At 33.1% G+C, this 21,693-nt stretch overlaps 1 protein-coding gene and 1 long non-coding RNA gene across 2 annotated transcripts in view; one reads left to right on the top strand and one right to left on the bottom strand.

The window, feature by feature from the left end:
• The window catches only part of LOC106088921 (rho GTPase-activating protein conundrum), a 279,060-nt gene extending 270,946 nt beyond the window's left edge, over window positions 1–8,114 (top strand). Inside the window, exons 9-13 of the mRNA XM_059370538.1 lie at window positions 516–794; window positions 863–1,115; window positions 1,185–1,529; window positions 1,610–2,128; window positions 7,629–8,114. Of these exons, the coding sequence (XP_059226521.1) occupies window positions 516–794; window positions 863–1,115; window positions 1,185–1,529; window positions 1,610–2,128; window positions 7,629–7,877 (1,645 nt within the window). The 3' untranslated portion in view covers window positions 7,878–8,114. The remainder of the gene's footprint in view (window positions 1–515; window positions 795–862; window positions 1,116–1,184; window positions 1,530–1,609; window positions 2,129–7,628) is intronic.
• LOC131998175 (uncharacterized) overlaps window positions 5,585–21,693 on the bottom strand; it is an 82,920-nt gene continuing 66,811 nt past the window's right edge. The window contains exon 3 of the long non-coding RNA XR_009398632.1: window positions 5,585–5,644. This is a non-coding gene — a long non-coding RNA (uncharacterized LOC131998175). The remainder of the gene's footprint in view (window positions 5,645–21,693) is intronic.

Below are 21,693 nucleotides of genomic sequence, written 5' to 3'. Positions count from 1 at the left end.
TATTTAAAGGCGCCAAAAACTCGCCTACTCATATCGAGCATCATAGGCCCTCAGTATATGTGCAAGAGCCATTGCCGCCCGGCCTCGCAATGAGATTCTCCGCTCGATACCGCTTATTGTCCGCTACAGCCGTTGCAACTACTTTGTATGGAGTATTCCACTTTCCTGTGGACGCGCCCGGTAGCACGCAGCTAAGCATCTCGTGACAGCAATGAACACCATACAGATCGGACCGCTATGTTCCAGCCTATGTGTTGCTCACAGCTTCCCGTGACGGGACTTCTTGCATCTACTTCCTGTGTGATTGCTTCCTCGAGTTGAAGTTTTGCGAGCTTCTTCAGCAGCTTTTCGGCTAGTCGACTCAACTGATACCTCTTGAGGCAAGAGAGGAACGTAGAATGGAATTATTAAAGATAGCCTTGATAAAAATTGCATATCTTTGACATAAATTTAAAACAAAATGTTTTGAAATTTTATTTGTATTTTATTATGTTCTCCCTTTTCTCTTTTTGCAGTCCCAGTTTTGTCAGCATATTTGATCATGGCAATACGACAGACAATGGAAATGGTCATTCGCCTCTGTTCTCGGGTAAAAGCCTTAAGCAAAAATTACGCCGTACTCCAAGTGCTCCCCTGAAAGGTTCTACCGATATATTCCGTGGCAATCATGTGCGCTGTGATATTCCCATGTATTCGGCCGAGGGTATAGAACTTTTGGGATTTTCTCGTATTGGAACCATACACATACCAAGAAATAGAAATCGCTCAGGATCGGATCCTTCATGCTCGGTGGGGTAAGTATAAAAGAGGTCAAATAAACAAAGGGGAAAACACAAAATTTTATATTGATTTTAATTCCCAGACGAGCCCGCGGTGAAATGATGACCCAGGATTCTCAAAGTGATAACAACACATCTTCGGGTGATTCAAGTGATGAATGCCTTTCAAATCACAACAGATTATCGAATTCTTCGTCTCCTGAGTCTTCGCCCCAAAAGATTTTCGATAAGATACATTTGGATACACCACCACAGAGTGTGCAGAATTCCCCCTCATCCAGGGATGGTATAAGTTTTGAGAGTATGTGCCGTGAGACCTCTAGTCAAGATGGAGTGGTAAGTTCAAAACCTTTAAAATTTAAAACTATTTTCGCAATTAATTTTTTTCTCCTCTTTCCTTTCCAGGATACTGTCGATAGCAGTGATTTATCATTGGAATTTTACTCCGACATTGATACTATTAACGAAACGGAATTGAAGCGTTTACAACCTTTATTTTGGTTGGAATTGGCTTCCATATTCGATCGTAATCATGTCCAATTGGACAAACGGAAACCTGTCAAGCGTCGCCGCAAAGAGGAGGGCAAATTATTTGGTGTTTCTCTGAATGCTTTGATACGACGTGATCAGCAGATCACTGGTACAGATTCAACATTGGTGCCTTTATTCTTGGAGGGATTATTGGATGAATTGAGTAAACGCGGTGCCCGCGAAGAAGGTATTCTACGTGTCGCTGGACATAAACAAAAGGTTAGTCACCCAAATCAAGCAAAAAAAACCTTTTAGGCAAATTTCCATTGACAATTTTGTTTCATTTTATTTCATTTCAGACTGAATTACTTTATCAAGAACTTGAATCGAGTTTCTATCAAAAACCAAAAAAATTCCAACAGCTTCTTAGCTCGGCTAGTGTGCACGATCTGAGCGCCTTGTTGAAGCGTTGGTTGCGTGAACTACCCCAACCCCTGCTAAGCAACGAACTCATCCAGTTGTTCTATCAGTGTCATGCTCTCCCGCCCACAGATCAAGCCAAAGCTTTGGCCATCATATGCCAAATGTTGCCGCATGAGAATCGCAATACGCTGCGCACTTTGTTGCGCTTCCTCAACTATGTGGTCGATCAAAAGGATTTGAATAAAATGAATTTGCACAATGTGGCCACCATTATTGCCCCATCATTCTTTCCGCCGCGTTTTGTGCATCCCATCGATAAGAATAGCATAGAGGATCAGGTGAAAATGGCCGCACAATGTTGTCGCCTGACCAACGTTTTGATAACACGCGGCGAAACCCTATTCCAAGTGCCAAATAATCTGATAGAGGAGTCCAAAGCATCAAATAAGCGACAGGTAAGGAATATGGAAGAGTTATTTTGGTACTCAAGAGTTTGCCATAGAATATTCATAGGGGGTATATTCATTTAGTTATTCCATTTGCAAAAAATTTCACATTTTTGCCCATGAACATTCTACAATACTAAGGAACAGGGACAAACTTCTCACATATCAATGAGTGACGTCTGATTCAAGTTTAAGCTCAATGATTAGGGGCCTCCTTTTTATAGCCGAGTATGAACGGCGTGCCCCAGTGCGACACCTCTTTTGGAGAGAAGTTTTAGATGGCATAGTACCTCACAAATGTTGCCAGCATTAGGAGGGGAAAACCACAACTGAAAATTTTTTCTGATTGTCTCGCCAGGATTCGAACCCAGGCGTTCAGCGTCATAGGCAGACATGCTAACCTTAGCGCTACGGTGGTCTCCGTTTGCAGCACATCGAAATATCCATTTCCTACCCTACAAAGTACATATGTATATTCTAGATCATCGATTTAACCATTTGTCTGTCCATCCGTCCGTGGTCTGTTGTTATCACGCTACAGCCTTTAAAAATTAAGACTGAGCAGAAATTTGGCGCAGATCCGTACTGCGTGTATAGAAAACGCAGGTTAAGTTCTTGAACGGGCCATATGGAACCATATTTGGTTATAGCTGTCATATACACCGATCTGGCGATTTAGGGTCTTGAGCCCGTCAAAGCCGCATTTCTGTCCGATTTCGTTGAAATTTGAAACTGAAAGTTGTTCAAGGGGCCCCGATATTCAAACCGAATATGGCCCATATCGGACTAAATTTAGATATAGCTGTCATATAGACCAATCTGCTGATTTAGGGTCTTAAGCCCGTAACAGGCGTATTTATTATCCCATTTCGATGAAATTATATACAGTGAGCTGTTTTAAGCCTCCCAAGGTCCAACTCAAACATGGTTGAGATCGGACTAAATTTAGATATAGCTGTCATAAAGACCAATCTGCTGATTAAGGGTCTTAAGCCCACAAAACCCCCAATTTCTATCCGATTTAACTGATATTTGAAATAGTGAGTTAATTAAGCCTCTCGATATGTGACTCAAATATGGTTCGGGTCGGTCTATAGCTGCCATATAGAGCGATCTGCCGATTAAGGGTCTTGAGCCAATTAAAGCTGCATTTATCAGCCGATTTCGCGGAATCTGAAAACAGTGAGTTGTTTTAAGCCTTCTGTCATTACACCTAAATATGGACCAGATCGGACAATATTTAGATATAGCTGCCATATAGAGATCGGCTGCCATATAGAGATCGATTGAGAGTCTTTAGCTCATAAAAGCTTCAATTATTATTCGATTTCGATAATATTTGAAATAGTGAGTTATTTTAAGACTCCCGATATCCAACTTACAAATGGTTTATATCAGACTGTAAATAGATATAGCTGCCACATAGACCGATCTGCCGATTTGGGGTCTTAAGCCCATAAAAGCCGCAATCAATATCCTATTTCGGTGAAATTTTAAATAGTGAGCGGATTAAAGTCTCCCGTCATCCGACCAGCATATGGTTCAGATCAGACTATATTGAGGTATACACGCAGAGAAAAGATGATACCAAACGTGCTCATTTCAGTACCATACGGTATTGATAATAAAGCAACATCGTATGGTTTAGTTACAATACCGCATGGTATGGATGAAACATAAAATGATTAGTACCGTTTGGTACTAGTCTTATTACCGAACTGGTATTGCTTTAAGTACCAATATGTTATTGGTTTTAGCACCAGATTGAGATTGAGATATTGACCCAGAGTAAAGTTGATACCAAACGTGCTCATTTCAGTACCATACGGTATTGATAATAAAGCAACACCGTATGGTACAATTACAATACCGCATGGTATGGATGAAACATAAAACAAGTAAAAAGGCGTTAAGTTCGGCCGGGCCGAACTTTGGATACCCACCACCTCGGGTATATATGTAAAACACCTTTCATCAAAATTCGGTGAAAATTTCATAACATGTCCCATATCAGTTATAACAAAATATGTTCCGATTTGGACCAAATACTAATAAGTACAGGAGCTATATCTAAAAATAAACCGATCTGAACCATATACGACACGGATGTCGAAAAGCCTAACATAAGTCACTGTGTCAAATTTCAAAGAAATCGGATTATAAATGCGCCTTTTATGGGGCCAAGACTTTAAATGGAGATATCGGTCTACATGGCAGCTATATCCAAATTTGGACCGATTCAGGCCAAAGTGCACAAAAATGTCGAAGAGCCTAACACAAAGCATTTTCCCAAAACCTTAAATCGAGAGATCGGTCTATGTGGCAGCTATATCCAAATCCGGACCGATCTGTGCGATATTGCAGAAGTATGTCTAGGGGCTTAACTTAACTCACTGTCCCGAATTTCGGCGACATCGGACATCGAATGAGCATTTTATGGACCAAAAACCTTAAATCAAGAAATCGGTCTATATGGCAGCTATATCCAAATCTGAACCGATCTGAATCAAATTGAAGAAAGATGTCGAAGGGTCTAAGAGAACTCACTGTCCCAAACTTCAGCAAAATCGGATAATAAATGTGGCTTTTATGGGCCTTAGACCCTAAATCGGAGGATCGGTCTATATGGCACCTATATCTAAATCTGAACCGATCTGGTCAAAATTAACGAAGGAAGTCGAAGGGCCTAACAAAACTTACTGTCCCAAATTTTAATAAAATCGGATAATAAATGTGGCTTTTATGGGCCTAAGACCCTAAATCAGCGGATCGGTCTATATGGGGGCTATATCAAGATATAGTCCGATATAGCCCACCTTCGAACTTAACCTGCTTATGGACAAAAAAAGAATCTGTGCTAAATTTCAGCTCAATATCTCTATTTTTAAACACTGTAGCGTGATTTCAACAGACAGGCGGACGGACATATCTAGATCGTCTTAGATGTTTACGCTGATCAAGAATATATATACTTTATAGGGTCGGAAATGGATATTTCGATGTGTTGCAAACGGAATGACAAAATGAATATACCCCCATCCTTCGGTGATGGGTGTAAAAATGATTAGTACCGTTTGGTACTGGCTTTATTACCGAACTGGCATTGTTTTAAGTACCAATTTGTTATTGGTTTTAGCACCAGGACGTTATTGATTTTATTACCAAACCGTTATTCATTATTCCACCCCCCAATGACCCAAAAAAACACATTGAATATAATTTTAATCTAGTTTTATTTTATTATTATTGTTAATTATTACAAATGCTAATAATTACAAAAAGTAATGTTACACCGTGATCAACCTCGATTCGATGGTATTCAGCAATTGATTTCAAATCCATTGATTCCCAGAAGTGGTTTTCATGTGAATACACCAACACAGCAACGTTTACCACACGAGAGACTTTTGCTATGTTTTATTTTAGTACTGGATAGCCAAGCCGTGAAGAGCAAGAATAAAGCGCAAAAAAGTTTCCAGTGCAAGTCTGTTTGTTTGCTATGAGGTGGTAACGCCAATTGCCAACCTGTCAAAACAATACGAATAAAATAATATAAATTCATTTTGTAAAACATGTCCGGAGATGAGTGGTGCGATTTAAGCGAAATTTTGTGTATAGTAAATTTAGTGTCCAATAAAAATTTAGTGTCCAAATTTCGGATGGGGTACCAAGGGGGGCCGCCCCACCCTAAAACCTACCAAACATATATTTCCACCAATCACGACAATATGGGACTCAAATGAATGATATTTAGGATATCCATTTGTCGAACCAAGTGCTAGGGGGACCACCCCAAAACACCCCTGAATTGGACATATTTACCGACCATGGCAATATGGGACTCAGATGAAAGGTATTTGCGAGTAGAATACGAATCTGATATCCAAATGAAGGACCACGTTTCTGGGGGTCCACCTCTTCCCCAAAACACCCCCCCAAACAGGACTTATTTACTTATCATGGGAAAACGGGGCTTAAATAAAAGGTATTTGAGTGCAGAATTAGAATCTGATATACAAATATGAGACCAAGTGTTTGGGGGGCCGCCTCTCCCCGAAAACCTCCCCCAAAGGGGACAAATTTACGACCATAGCCATATGGGGCTCAAATGAAAGGTCTTTGGGAGTAAAGCACGAATCTGATATCAATATTTGGGAAAAGTGTCTATGGGGACACACCACCCCCGCAACACCACCCAAATAGGAAGTATTTGCTGACTTTTGCAATATGAGGCTCAAATAAGAGGGTTTTTAAAGTGGAACACGAATCCGATATATATTTTCAAGGCCAACTCACTGAGTGGCCGCCCATCCCCAAAACACCCCCCAAGCCGGTCATATTTGCCGACTATGGAAATATGGGGCTCAAATTAAAGGTATTTGGGAGTAGACCACGTATCTGATATCAACATTAGGGACCAACTGTCTAGGGGACGTCCCACTACTCTAACAACCCCCAAATAGGACGTATTTGCTCACCAAGACAATTTGGGTAGTAAAGAGAGTGGAACTAAATATTTATAGTTTTTAGGGCCTATACCCCAAACCGAATATATTTGCTGACTTTTGCAATAAGGAGTTTAAATGAGATTTGAAAACGAATTTGATATCCAATTTTGAGGCCAATGGCAATATGGGTTTAAATAAATGATATATATTGGGTTGCCCAAAAAGTAATTGCGGATTTTTTAAAAGAAAGTAAATGCATTTTTAATAAAACTTAGAACGAACTTTAATCAAATATACTTTTTTTACACTTTTTTTCTAAAGCAAGCTAAAAGTAACAGCTGATAACTGACAGAAGAAAGAATGTAATTACAGAGTCACAAGCTGTGAAAAAATTTGTCAACGCCGACTATATGAAAAATCAATTACTTTTTGGGCAACCCAATAGATATATGAAAATAGAGCACTTAGCTTGATATCTAAATGTAGGACCATGTATTTAGGGCATCACCACTTTCCCCAAACACCCCCAAAGGGAAAACATTTTTCGGCCATGCCAATATGTGGCTCAAATGAAACGTATTTGAGATTAGAAAACTAATTTGATAACCTATTTTGGGGCCATGTGTTTGGGGGACGCCTCATCCTGTAAACTCCTCTTAAGCCAATGGCAATATGGGGTTTAAATAAATGGTATTTGAGAGAAGAGCACGATGCTGATATTTTTTCAGGGCCAAGTATCTGGGAGTACACCTTGCATCCAAAATTAAATTCGTAGACCAATAAAGATCATAAAACTATTAGTCAAGCGATATACTATTTTCGTAGCATGGTATTTCACTAAAAAATCTTTAATTGTCGAAAATAAATATTCCAAGGAAACTTTTGTTCCATATAAAGTAAAAGAAGGCGCAGCGGGCACGGGTCAGCTAGTTTTTTTATAAATTTTTATCAGAATCCATGGTGATAGGTTCCCAAGATTCGGCTCGGCTGAACTTAGCACGCTTTTACTTGTTTTTTTTTCTCATTTGGTAATTAAAATCATTTCTCCTTTCCAATTTCAGGGCAAACGTGGTTTACATAGACGTGTCAAGGCCACCACGTCTCTGCTGCATGTAAGCAGTTCACCTATCAGCACCAATAACAACAATAATAGCCCCAGCAGCAACAACAACAACAATAATAATAGCAATAACAATAATGTTAACACTAATCACAACAATACCAGTACCATATCCATTGGAGAGAATGGCAGTATGGTAACACGTCAACAGTCAATCAATCCAAGTCATGTACATCGCCTAATTATCTAACTGCGAAACCATTCAAATGTCATCTATGTCAAAATGATGGTTGTTTTTTAATTTTATTTTCTTCTTTTCAAAGGCAAACAGGACCAAAGAGTCAAATCTTCCATAAACACACAAAAAAATTATTAAACTACAAATAAATTACATAAAACACAAAATCACATTGTGGATAATGAACAGAAAGGTGTCTAAACAAAATCATGTTTAATTTGAATAAAAAATATCGAAATTTTTTTCATTTTTGAATTGTGTGCGTGCATAGTCTTTAGATGTGTTTGCGAAAAAAACTCACTCAAATATCATTTTAAACTGTAATTAGTTTAAGGATTAGTGGTAGAAAAGAAATAAAAAAAAAAAATATTATATTAATAGTAAATATGCTATATAGTATTTGTATATTGTTTATGCTATAGTTTTAAATTAAAAAAAAATATTTTTTTTTTTGTTTTTCTTTATTCTGAAGAATTTTATGAGAACAGAAATGAAATCAAGTAAAATATTTTTTTTTAATCATTTAAACATTATGTGAGTTATATTTTTTTTTGTTTTATATAATTTATTTATTTTTTAAATAAAATCAAAATAAAAGCAATAAATAATAATTTTGGAAAAATTAATACAAAAATTTAAGCAATCAAAGAAAATTTAAATAGATAATAAAATATAAATAAATAATTTATAAATAAATGATTTAAAAATAAATAATTTATAAATAAATAACTTGTATATAAATAATTTATAAATAAATAATTTATAAATAAATAATTTGTATATAAAGAATTTATAAATAAATAATTTATAAATAAATAATTTATAAATAAATAATTTATAAATAAATAATTTATAAATAAATAATTTATAAATAAATAATTTTTAAATAAATGATTTATAAATAAATAATTTATAAATAAATAATTTATAAATAAATAATAAAATATAAATAAATAATTTATAATTAAATAATTTTTAAATAAATAATTAAAAATTATTTTTTTTTTTTGATTCTAAAATTCAAAACATTTTATTTTTTTAATTTTTATTAAACATTTAAAATTGTATTGAACAAAAAATTTTATAAATTTTGATTTTTAGTATTTTTTTTCTGTAATTGTTGATTTGTTTATTTGATTTTATTTAAAAAATAATTAGAAAAATGTAAAATTTTAAATTTGAAAATAAATAATTCTGTTTTCATTTCAATTTTTGTTTTTAAGAATTAATGTTAATTTTTTTTTTTAATTTCAAAAATTATTTTATTTTTTTTTATTTTTTTTTTTTGTTTTGTTTCTCTTTCATTAAATCTAAAAAAATCTCTTTTTAGTTTTTCATTGAAATTTTTAAATATTTTAAAATAATCTCTAAGCTTTAGTTTAACTATAGTTACACATACATTAAGGAATTGTAGCCAAAATTGAAAGAAAACATTTGAGGATATTTTCCATATTATACTCATTTCCCTTTGATTGGCTTTAAGTGATTATATCAAATTTTTGTTGCCGTATTGTTTTTAGTTTATCGCATCATATCATCTTCCATTTTATTTTTCAACTTCATCTAAACACCACTCCCCATATATACATATGGAGATGCCTTCACACAATCTCCATATATACATATGGAGATGCCTTCATACGATCAAAATTGTATTAAAATAATGAAAAAAATTATATGCTTTATATGGTACTTTTAGTAAAAGTCTAGTAAAAATTTATATAACAAATGAATATCAGTTTTTACTCTAACACATTGCAATTTTAACGTATATCGTTTAAAAACAAACATTAAAAAAATATTTCGATATATTTTTCTTTTCTTTCATTTAATGTCATTTTGTTTTATTACGTTAAAACATTAAAATAAAATGCATTTTGTTGTATTATATATATAAAAATCAAATGAAATCAAAAATCATCATCTGCTAAATGTGCGCATGCGCCACTCATCGCTAGTTTCATATAATTATTATTTAGTCTTTGTATTAGTTTATTATAGTTAGTATGATTGCCTTAAATGCTGGCAATGCCTTAGCGCTTAAACGTAAACGTTTTATTATTATTATTATAATTTTTTTTTTCAATATATAATTTTTAAAATTAAATATAAAGTGTGTACATCTAGTAATTGTGTCTTTGTGTGTACATCAGGAATATTAAACCAATAAAAACGCATATGATATTTTTTATGATAATTTGTTTGACCTTTTATTCTTGCTTTCGATAAAATGGGTAAATGAAAATGGGTAAGTGGTAGCTCGGAACGTCAACGGAAGCATATTTGCTGTCCAATCCAGGGATGAATTTGAAATTCGAAAATTTGGAAGGTTTTATAGCATTTTCGAACATGTGTCTTTGGTATGTTATTCCTAAAACGATATCTTGTTCATATCTCAAAAATTACAAAAAACAAAAAATTGGCGAATTAGCGCCTATATAGAATGGGATTTACTTCTGAATTTCAATGGTGTAAAGTTCGGCAATCTATGTTTAAGTTACAGTAATTTCAAACTCTCAGGTATGTTTTTTTCGCATTTTTCGAATATCAATTATGCCATTTTGAGCTTATTTTTTGAAGAAAAAACATATGAAATGCGCTAAACCCAATTTGTTACCATAATCTTCAATACTGTATACTCAACTCAAAAAAAAAATTTTGCATCAAAAATTGAAAATTTTCATAAGGGGTTAGCCTTGGAAAAAAAATGCAAAAAAAAATAAAGTGTGAAATTTTAAGTAATTCTGTTTATTTTATGATTTGTCTTAGAATTTCAAGCTGCGGAATGCTTGTAAATTTTCGAAATTCGAAAAAATGAAGGAGGTACAGCGTTTAAGACCTTGAAAACGACTTTGAATTTTTACGACCAGAAAAATTTAGTTTTTGCGATGTTTTTCGTAGAAAACTTAGAAAGAGATTTTCCTCACAAATCCAACGGTATTTGAAATTTAAAGTTCACAAAACTAGGAAAGTTAAGGAATTGTACACTCACGATGTTTTTTTTTAAATTTTTTGGATATCAATATAGCTATTTTGAAGCAATTCTCGGAAGTTTTCAAGCAAATAGAAAAAGAGTATTGCCTCGCCCAGCACCACTAAGAAAAGATATTTTCTTCACGAATCCAATGGTGTCGTCAGAATTTTGAAGTTCGCAAAACTAAGGAAGTTACAGCAATTGGAAACTATCGTCGACTTTTTAAGGACTTTTGACATTTGAGCTTATCTTTTGCCGAAAAAACATAGGAGTTGCGCTAAACCGAATTTTTTGCCTTACTCTTCAATACTGTATACTCAACTCAAAAAAAAATTTTGCATCAAAAATTTAAAATTTTCATAAAAAAAATGCAAAAAAAAATAAAGTGTGAAATTTTAAGTAATTCTGTTTATTTTACATATCATCTTCGAATTTCAAACTGCGGAATGCTTGTAAATTTTCGAAATTCGAAAAAATGAAGGAGTAATAGCGTCCTAGAACTTGAAAACGACTTTGAAATTTTACGCCCAAAAAATTTGGGTTTTGTATTGTTTTTCATAGAAAACTTAATATTATTGGGTCATACAGCACCACAACGGAAAGAGACTTTCCTCGAAAATCCAACGGTATCTAAAGAATTGTGAAGTTCGAAAAACTAGTAAAGTTAAAGCAATTGCAAACTTATGTTGGTTTTTTGAATTTTTTTTTTTTTTGATATCATTATGCGATTTTGAAGCAATTCTCGGAAGTTTTCAAGCAAATAGAAAAAGAGTATTGCCTCGTCCAGCACCACTAAGAAAAGAGATTTTCTTCACGAATCCAATGGTGTTCTCACAATTTTGAAGTTCGCAAAACTGAGGAAGTTACAGCAATTGGAAACTCTCGTCGACTTTTAAGGACTTTTCACACACCAATTATGCCATTTTGAGCTTATCTTTTGCCGAAAAAACATAAGAGTTGCGCTAAACCGAATTTTTTGGCTTAATCTTCAATACTGTATACTCAAGTCAAAAAATTTTTTTTCATCAAAAATTGAAAAATTTCATAAAAAAAATGCAAAAAAAAATAAAGTGTGAAATTTTAAGTAATTCTGTTTATTTTACATATCATCTTCGAATTTCAAACTGCGGAATGCTTGTAAATTTTCGAAATTCGAAAAAATGAAGGAGTAATAGCGTCCTAGAACTTGAAAACGACTTTGAAATTTTACGCCCAAAAAATTTGGGTTTTGTATTGTTTTTCATAGAAAACTTAATATTATTGGGTCATACAGCACCACAACGGAAAGAGACTTTCCTCGAAAATCCAACGGTATCTAAAGAATTGTGAAGTTCGAAAAACTAGTAAAGTTAAAGCAATTGCAAACTTATGTTGGTTTTTTGAATTTTTTTTTTTTTTGATATCATTATGCGATTTTGAAGCAATTCTCGGAAGTTTTCAAGCAAATAGAAAAAGAGTATTGCCTCGTCCAGCACCACTAAGAAAAGAGATTTTCTTCACGAATCCAATGGTGTTCTCACAATTTTGAAGTTCGCAAAACTGAGGAAGTTACAGCAATTGGAAACTCTCGTCGACTTTTAAGGACTTTTCACACACCAATTATGCCATTTTGAGCTTATCTTTTGCCGAAAAAACATAAGAGTTGCGCTAAACCGAATTTTTTGGCTTAATCTTCAATACTGTATACTCAAGTCAAAAAATTTTTTTTCATCAAAAATTGAAAAATTTCATAAGGGGTTAGCCTTGGCAAAAAAAATTTCAAAAAAATAAAATATGAAATTTGAAGTAATTCTGTTTATTTTACGAATCGTCTTTGAATTTCGAACTGCGGAATGCTAAAAAATTTTCGAAATTCGAAAAAATGAAGGAGTTACAGCGTTTTTGGGCTCAAAAACGACTTTGAAGTTTTACGACCAAAAAAAATTAGTTTTTGTATTGTTTTTCATAGAAAACTTAATATTATTGCGTCATACAGCACAACAACGGAAGACGATTTTCTTCACGAATTCAACGGTGTCCTCAGAATTCCGAAGTTCGCAAATCTAAAACCATTAGAGAAAGTGCAAACTCACATTGATTTCTTTAATTTTTTGGATATCAATTATTTTATTTTGCAGAAATACTTTAAAGATTTCAAGAAAAGGGAAAAGAGTATTGCCTCGTCCAGCATCACTAAGAAAAGAGATTTTCTTCACGAATCCAATGGTGTCCTCAGAGTTTTGAAGTTCGCAAAACTAAAGAAGTTACAGCAATTGGAAACTCTCGTCGACTTTTTAAGGACTTTTCGCACACCAATTATGCCATTTTGAGCTTATATTTTGCCGAAAAAACATAGGAGTTGCGCTAAACCGATTTTTTTGCCATAATCTTTAATACTGCATACTCAACTCGAAAAATTTTTTCGCATCAAAAATTGAAAATTTTCATAAAAAAATGCAAAAAAAAAATGCAAAAAAAAATGCGAAAAAAATGCAAAAAAAAAATAAAATGTGAAATTTTATGTAATTTTGTTTATTGTACGAATCGTTTTCGAATTTCGAACTGCGGAATGCTGGAAAATGATCGAAATTCGAAAAAATGAAGAAGTTACAGCGTTTTCGGCCTTGAAAATGACTTTGAAATTTTACGCCCAAAAAAATTTGGTTTGTGTAATGTATTTCATAGAAAACTTGACATTGTTGCATCATACAGCACCATACAGCATCCTATGGTGTCCTCAGAATTTCGAAGTTCACAAAAATAAGGAAGTTACGGCAATTGCAAACTCGCGTCGATTTTTTGGGGATTTTTCTCATATCAATTAAGCGATTTTGATCTTGTTTTTAGCCGAAAAAGCATAGGAGTTGCACTAAACCGAATCTTTTGCCATAATCTTCAATACTGTATACTAAAGTCAAAAAAAAAAATTTTTTCATCAAAAATTGAAAAATTTCATAAGGGGTTAGCCTTGGAAAAAAATGCAAAAAAAATAAAGTGCGAAATTTTAAGTAATTCTGTTTATTTTACGAACCGTCTTCGAATTTCAAGCTGCGGAATGCTTGAAAATTTTCGAAATTCGAAAAAATGAAGGAGGTACAGCGTTTAAGGCTTTGAAAAGGACTTTGAATTTTAGTTTTTGCGATGTTTTTCGTAGAAAACTTAACATTGTTGCGTCATACAGCACCATTGCAAAAAGATGTTTTCTTCAAGAATCTAAAGATGCCCTCAAAAATTTGAAGTTTTAAAAACTAAAGATATTACAGCAATTTTAAACTTAAGTCGGTTTTTTTTTAATTTTTTCGATATTAACTATGCGATTAGGCAGCAATACTCTAAAGATTTCAAGTAAATAGAAGAGAGTATTGCCTCGCCTAGCAACAATGTAAAAAGAAATTTTCTTCACGAATCCAATGGTGTCAATAGTTTGAAATTGTAAGTAATTCTGTTTATTTTATGATTTGTCTTCGAATTTCGAACTATGCAGGCTTAAAAATATCCGAAATTGGAAAAAATGAAGGAGGTACAGCGTTTTTGGCCTTGAAAATTACTTTGAAATTTACGCCCAAAAAAATTGGTTTTTCTAATGTTTTTCATAGGAAACTTGACATTGTTGCGTCATACAGCACCACAACGGAAAGACATTTTCCTCACAAGTCCAATATTGTCCTCAGAGTTTTGAAGTTCGCAAAACTAAGGAAGTTACAGCAATTGGAAACTCTCGTCGACTTTTTAAGGACTTTTCGCACACCAATTATGCCATTTTGAGCTCATTTTTTGCCGAAAAGACATAGGAGTTGCGCTAAACCGAATTTTTTGCCTTAATCTTCAATTTTAAGTAATTCTGTTTATTTTACGAACCGTCTTCGAATTTCAAACTGCGCAATGCTTAAAAATATTCGAAATTCGAAAAAATTAAAGAGTTATAGTATATAGAGTTTTACACCCAAAAAATTTAGTTTTTGCGATGATTTTCGAAAAAAACTTAACATTATTGCTTCTTATTATTTTATTGCTTATTACAGCAATTGCAAACTCGTGTCGATTTTTTTGGGTTTTTTCTCATATCAATTAAGCGATTTTGAGCTTGTTTTTTGCTGAAAAAACATATGAGTTGCGCTAAACCCAATTTTTTACTCAGAGTTTTGAAGTTCGCAAAACTAAGAAAGTTACAGCCATTGCAAACTCGTGTAGATTTTTTTGAGATTTTTCTCATATCAATTAAGCGATTTTGAGCTTGTTTTTAGCTGAAAAATCATAGGAGTTGCGCTAAATTGAATTTTTTACCATAATATTCAATACTGTATACTCGAATTTCGAACTGCGGAATGCTAAAAAATTTTCGAAATTCGAAAAAATGAAGGTGTTACAGATTTTAAGGCCTTGAAAACGACTTTGAAATTTTACGACGAAAAAAATTTGGTTTTTGTATTGTTTTTCATAGAAAACTTAATATTATTGGGTCATACAGCACCACAACGGAAAGAGATTTTCCTCAAAAATCCAACGGTATCTAAAGAATTGTGAAGTTCGAAAAACTAGAAAAGTTAAAGCAATTGCAAACTTACGTTGGTTTTTTGAAATTTTTTTTGATATCATTATGCGATTTTGAAGCAATTCTCGGAAGTTTTCAAGCAAATAGAAAAGAGCATTGCCTCGTCCAGCACCACTAAGAAAAGAGATTTTCTTCACGAATCCAATGGTGTTCTCAGAATTTTGAAGTTCGCAAAATTGAGGAAGTTACAGCAATTGGAAACTCTCGTCGACTTTTTAAGGACTTTTCGTACACCAATTATGCCATTTTGAGCTTATCTTTTGCCGAAAAAACATAGGAGTTGCGCTAAACCGAATTTTTTGCCTTAATCTTCAATACTGTATACTCAAGCCAAAAATTTTTTTTCCATAAAAAATTGAAAAATTTCATAAGGGGTTAGCCTTGGAAAAAAAAAATTCAAAAAAATTAAAATATGAAATTTGAAGTAATTATGTTTATTTTACGAATCGTCTTCGAATTTCGAACTGCGGAATGCTTGTAAATTTTCGAAATTCGAAAAAATGAAGGAGTTACAGCGTTTTTGGGCTCAAAAACGACTTTGAAGTTTTACGACCAAAAAAAATTAGTTTTTGTATTGTTTTTCATAGAAAACTTAATATTATTGCGTCAGACAGCACCATAACGGAAGGAGATTTTCTTCACGAATTCAACGGTGTCCTCAGAATTCCGAAGTACGCAAATCTAAAGACATTAGAGAAAGTGCAAACTCACACTGATTTTTTTAATTTTTTGGATATCAATTATGTCATTTTGCAGCAATACTTTAAAGATTTCAAGGTAATGGAAAAGAGAATTGCCTCGCCTAGCACCATTACGAAAAGAGATTTTCTTCACGAATCCAATGGTGTCGTTAGAATTTTGAAGTTCGCAAAACTAAGGAAGTTACAGCAATTGGAAACTATCGTCGACTTTTTAAGGACTTTTCGCACACCAATTATGCCATTTTGAGCTTATCTTTTGCCGAAAAAACATACGAGTTGCGCTAAACCGAATTTTTTGCCTTACTCTTCAATACTGTATACTCAAGTCAAAAATTTTTTTTTCATCAAAAATTTAAAAATTTCCTAAGGGGTTAGCCTTGGAAAAAAAAATGCAAAAAAAAATAAAGTGTGAAATTTTAAGTAATTCTGTTTATTTTATAAATCGTCTTCGAATTTCAAACTGCGGAATGCTTGAACATTTTCAAAATTCGAAAAAATGAAGGAGTTATAGCGTTTTTGGGCTCAAAAACGACTTTGAAATTTTACGACCAAAAAAAATTAGTTTTTGTATTGTTTTTCATAGAAAACTAAATATTATTGCGTCATACAGCACCACAAGGGAAAGAGATTTTCTTCACGAATCCAACGGTGTCCTCAGAGTTTTGAAGTTCGCAAAACTAAGAAAGTTACAGCAATTGCAAACTCGCGTCGATTTTTTTTGTTGATTTTTCGCATATCAATTAACCGATTTTGAGCTTGTTTTTTGCCGAAAAAAAAACTTAGGAGTTGCGCTAAACCCAATTTTTTACCATAATCTTCAATACTGTATACTCAACTCAAAAAAAAAAATGTTTGCATCAAAAATTTAAAAATTTTCATAAGGGGTTAGCCTTGGAAAAAAAATGCAAAACAAATAAAATGTGAAATTTTAAGTAATTCTGTTTATTTTACGAATCGTCTTAGATTTTCAAGCTGCGGAATGCTTGTAAATTTTCGAAATTCGAAAAAATGAAGGAGGTACAGCGTTTAAGGCCTTGAAAACGACTTTGAATTTTTACGCCCAGAAAAATTTAGTTTTTGCGATGTTTTTCGTAGAAAACTTGACATTGTTGCATCATACAGCACCACAACGGAATGAGATTTTTCTCACAAATCCTATGGTGTCCTCAGAATTTTGAAGTTCTCAAAACTAAAGATATTAGAGCAATTGAAAACTCATTTTGGTCTTTTTTTAATTTTTTGAGTACCAATTATGTAATTTTGAAGCAATACTCTAAAGATTTCAAGGAAATAGAACGGAAAGAGATTTTCTTCACGAATCCGACGGTGTCCTCAGAATTTTGAAGTTATCAAAACTAAGGAAGTTATAGCAATTGCAAATTTGCGTCGATTTTTTTTTGGGATTTTTCGCATATCAATTATGTCATTTTGAGCTTATCATTTGTTAATAAAATTTTTTTGCATTAAAAAAAGGAAGTTATAGCAATAGCAAATTTGCGTCGATTTTTTTTTGGGATTTTTCGCATATCAATTGTCATTTTGAGCTTATCTTTTGTCGATAAAATTTTTGTCCATCAAAAATTTAAAATTTTCATAAAAAAAAAATTTTTGAGTTGAGTATACAGTATTGAATCTTATGGCAAAAAAATGGATAAGTGCAACTCCTATATTTTATCGACAAAAGATAAGCTCAAAATGGAATAATTGATATGCGAAAAATCCCAAAAAAATCGACGCAAATTTGCAGTTGCTGTAACTTCCTTAGCATTGCGATCTTCGCAATTTGGATTGGATTTGTGAAGAAAATCTCTGGACGAGGCAATGCTCTTTTCTATTTCCTTGAAAACTTTAGAGAATTGCTTCAAAATCGCAACATGATATCAAAAAAAAAATCAAAAAACTAACGTAAGTTTGCAATTTCTTTAACTTCCCAAGTTTCGCGAACTTCACAATTTTTCAAATACAGTTGGATTTGTGAGGAAAATTTCTTTCCGTGGTGTTGCTGGATGAAGCAGTAATGTAAAATTTTCTATGAAAAACATTCCAAAAATCAATTTTTTTGGGCGTTAGATTTGAAAGTCGTGTTCAAGGCCTCCGACGCTATAACTCCTTCATTTATTCGAATTTCGAAAATGTTCAAGTATTCCGCAGTTTGAAATTCGAAGACGATTCGTAAAATAAACAGAATTATTTAAAATTTCATATTTTATTTTTGCAATTTTTTTTTTTGCCAAAGCTAACCCTTATGAAAATTATTAATTTTTGATGCAAAAAATTTTTTCGAGTTGAGTATACAGTATTTAAGATTATGGCAAAACATTCGGATTAGTGCAACTCTTATGTTTTTTTCGGCAAAAATCAAGTTCAAAATCGCATAATTGATATGCGAAAAATCCCAACAAAAAAATCGATGCAAATTTGTTGCTGTAACTTCCTTAGTTTTGCTAACTTCAAAATTCTGAGGACACCGTTGAATTCGTGAAGAAAATCTCCTTCCGTTGTGGTGCTGTATGACGCAATAATATTAAGTTTTCTATGAAAAACAATACAAAAACTAAATTTTTTTGGTCGTAAAACTTCAAAGTAGTTTTTGAGCCCAAAAACGTTGTAACTCCTTCATTTTTTCGAATTTCGGATATTTTTAAGCATTGCGCAGTTTGAAATTCGAAGACAATTCGTAAAATAAACAGAATTACTTAAAATTTCATATTTTATTTTTTAGCAATTTTTTTGCCAAGGCCCTTATGAAATTTTTCAATTTTTGAGGAAAAAAATTTTATTGATTTGGTTATACAGCATTGAAGATTATGGCAAAACATTCGGATTAGTGCAACCCTTATGTTTTTTCGGCAGAAGATAAACTCAAAATGGCATAATTGATATGGTAAAAATCCTAAAAAAATCGACGGGTGTTTGCAATTGCCGTACTATCTTTCGTTTTGAGAACTTCGAAATTCTGAGGACATCGTTGGATTCGTGAAGAAAATATCTTTCTGTTGTGGTGCTGTATGACGCAACAATATTGAATGTTCTATGAAAAACATCGCAAGAACCAAGTTTTTTAGGCTTAAATATTCAAGGTAGTTTTCAAGGCCTAAAACTCTGTAACTCCTTAATTTTTTCGAATTTCGAAAATGTTCAAGCATTCCGCAGTTCGCTATTCGAAAAAAAAATTAATTGAAATATTGTCTTTAGAAAAAATTATTATGAATTTTTGTCTTTAAAAAAAAACATTTCGAGGGTGGTCCGGCCGTCGCTAAAGTTTTGCCGTTAAAGAGAGTTACGCTTAAAATTTGTCTTAAGAAAAAATTTCATAACAATTTCATAACAATCAGGCCCTGGCCTGAGCTAAATTTTGTCTTTATAGAATACTAGAATCCCGGTGGCCCGCTTCGCTGCCCCTTTTATGATAACCTCTTTTAGTGTAGGACTTCCAAAAACCTATTAAGTCGCTCGATTTATAAGATTATGAAGTTTTGTAATAATTGATTATAAAATTTCAGGAATTTGTTATTCTCAATCGTTTACATTATTTATTTTTTAACAAAGTAGGTTAAGTTTTCATTTTCTTTGTTAGTTTTTTTTTAATTATTTGCGTTTTATTTCGTTTTGCACCTTAACCACGTCAATTGGTGACCGCGACATCGTATAGGAGAGAATAATAATATGAAAACTGTTACCAACGAAGTTCTTTTCTGTTCAATACTATAGCAAATTATGTATATTATTGCCATCTATATTTGGCTAGTGGTGGACTTACTGAAAACGTTCCACAAAGAATGACTTAGGGACTATAAGGCGTCATCTTGAGATTACTAGTTGGGGGAAACTATATTATACTGTGAGTTCTTGTCTCCGCTAAAAATAAAACACTTGTTATGTAGCCCTCTTCATGTCATAAAATAAAGTTACAAATGACATATGGCAATGCTGTTTTCGTCTGTTATATTGTAGCATACTTTTAGGCGTATAAATGAATGCATTGCTTATGCTATGACGCTACAAATTAGCATGGAGTGATACCGATTTCCGTGACATTATAATAATAATAATACGGCACATATTTGCTGACGATCATTAAGGAATCTATTAAATATGATACAGAGATATTACCCGCACTTTAATTATAAGAATTTTATATATTTTTGTTGTGCGGGTGTAAATAAATAAATAAATTACAAAAAATTAAAAAATGCTCTCTGTAGTTTGTTCACAAAAGTAGGTCGACAGATGACCAGGCAGACATTTCAAGTAAGCCCATAAAGGTTTTAGCTCAAAATTTTGTTTAACTTATATAGTAAAAACAACTTAAATTTAATATATATAAAACAATACACTAAAGATGATAAGAAATGATAAAACTGATTAGAATTGTTTATAAAAAGGGAGAGTAGGAGAGACACAAAAGAATAATTATTGATCCGGTACATAAAAAATCGTTTGTGACTATCGAAGCTTTTTGAAATTAAAGAGTTTATGGTTTTGCCACAAAGACGAAGCTCCTTAGGGGTTTACAATAATCAAAGTTAGTTCAATTATACTACGTTTATGGCTAACTTTTGATATGTCGAAGCGAAACGTTACATGGTTACAATAAAGGCAAAACTTCGTAATAAAAGTATTTTGTTCGTCGTAAAAATTTCCCAAACGTTTTATTTTTTGGCGTGTATGAAAGTATAGCTATAGGTCTAAATTCTTGATTATTTTTCGATATTGGGGCTACTCTTGCCTGTTTCTAGGATTGTGGATGTTTGATGCACGCTGGTTAAGTTCTTCAACGGGCCAAATCGGACCATATTTGGATATAGCTGCTATATAGACCGATTTTTTTGATTAGTATAGGGGAAAGGAGATTGCCCTTTGACACATTCTTTCATTTGAGTAAAATATATTCTCGGTCGTTCTACATGACAGTTTGGTGTTGTTTATATTGGGAGGAGAGGGTCGGTTCCCCGACGCTAAGACCCAAAAGACAATTTATTTGAGTACTTTACTGTATACATATACATGTCCTACTAAATGCCTGAACGTTACCAAGATACTTGGATCATTATATAAATACTAGATTCGAAATGTACTGTCATAGACCTTTCTTTTAAATCCCATATTATCTCGATTGGAATACACGCCCTATTTAAGGGTATTTAGTGGGTGGCCGATCCCGAACTCTGCCAAATGTGCATACCAGATTTGTAGGCAACTCCCAAAGACCTTTTAGTTGATACCCATTTTGTGACGTTGGACATTTATGCCCTTTTGGTTTGGAGAGGTCCTGTAGACTCCTTGGACCAAATTATAACAGATGTGTAATTAAATTCCAAACACCTTTCATTTGATACCCATATTGTCCCAATCGGTAAATATGTCCTGCTGGGCGGATTTGGGGGTAGGGGGTGCCCTCAGACACCAACAAATACATATTTAAAAATACATTTTAATATCTTCCATTTGATACCCGTATTGCCCCCAGGTTATTTCACCCTAAAGTTTTTTAACAATTTCGTATTTTTGAGGTACCATAAAGTGGCATACAAAATTTCGCTTATATCGGTGCAACCATCTTCGATTTGGGTAAAGGTGAGGGTCTGAAAACTTAATCATTAAATAATTTAATCACATCGC

This window comes from Stomoxys calcitrans, chromosome 5 (assembly GCF_963082655.1).
Source record: "Stomoxys calcitrans chromosome 5, idStoCalc2.1, whole genome shotgun sequence".
Lineage (NCBI taxonomy): Eukaryota > Metazoa > Arthropoda > Insecta > Diptera > Muscidae > Stomoxys > Stomoxys calcitrans.
This window is presented reverse-complemented; position numbering and strand designations above follow the sequence as displayed.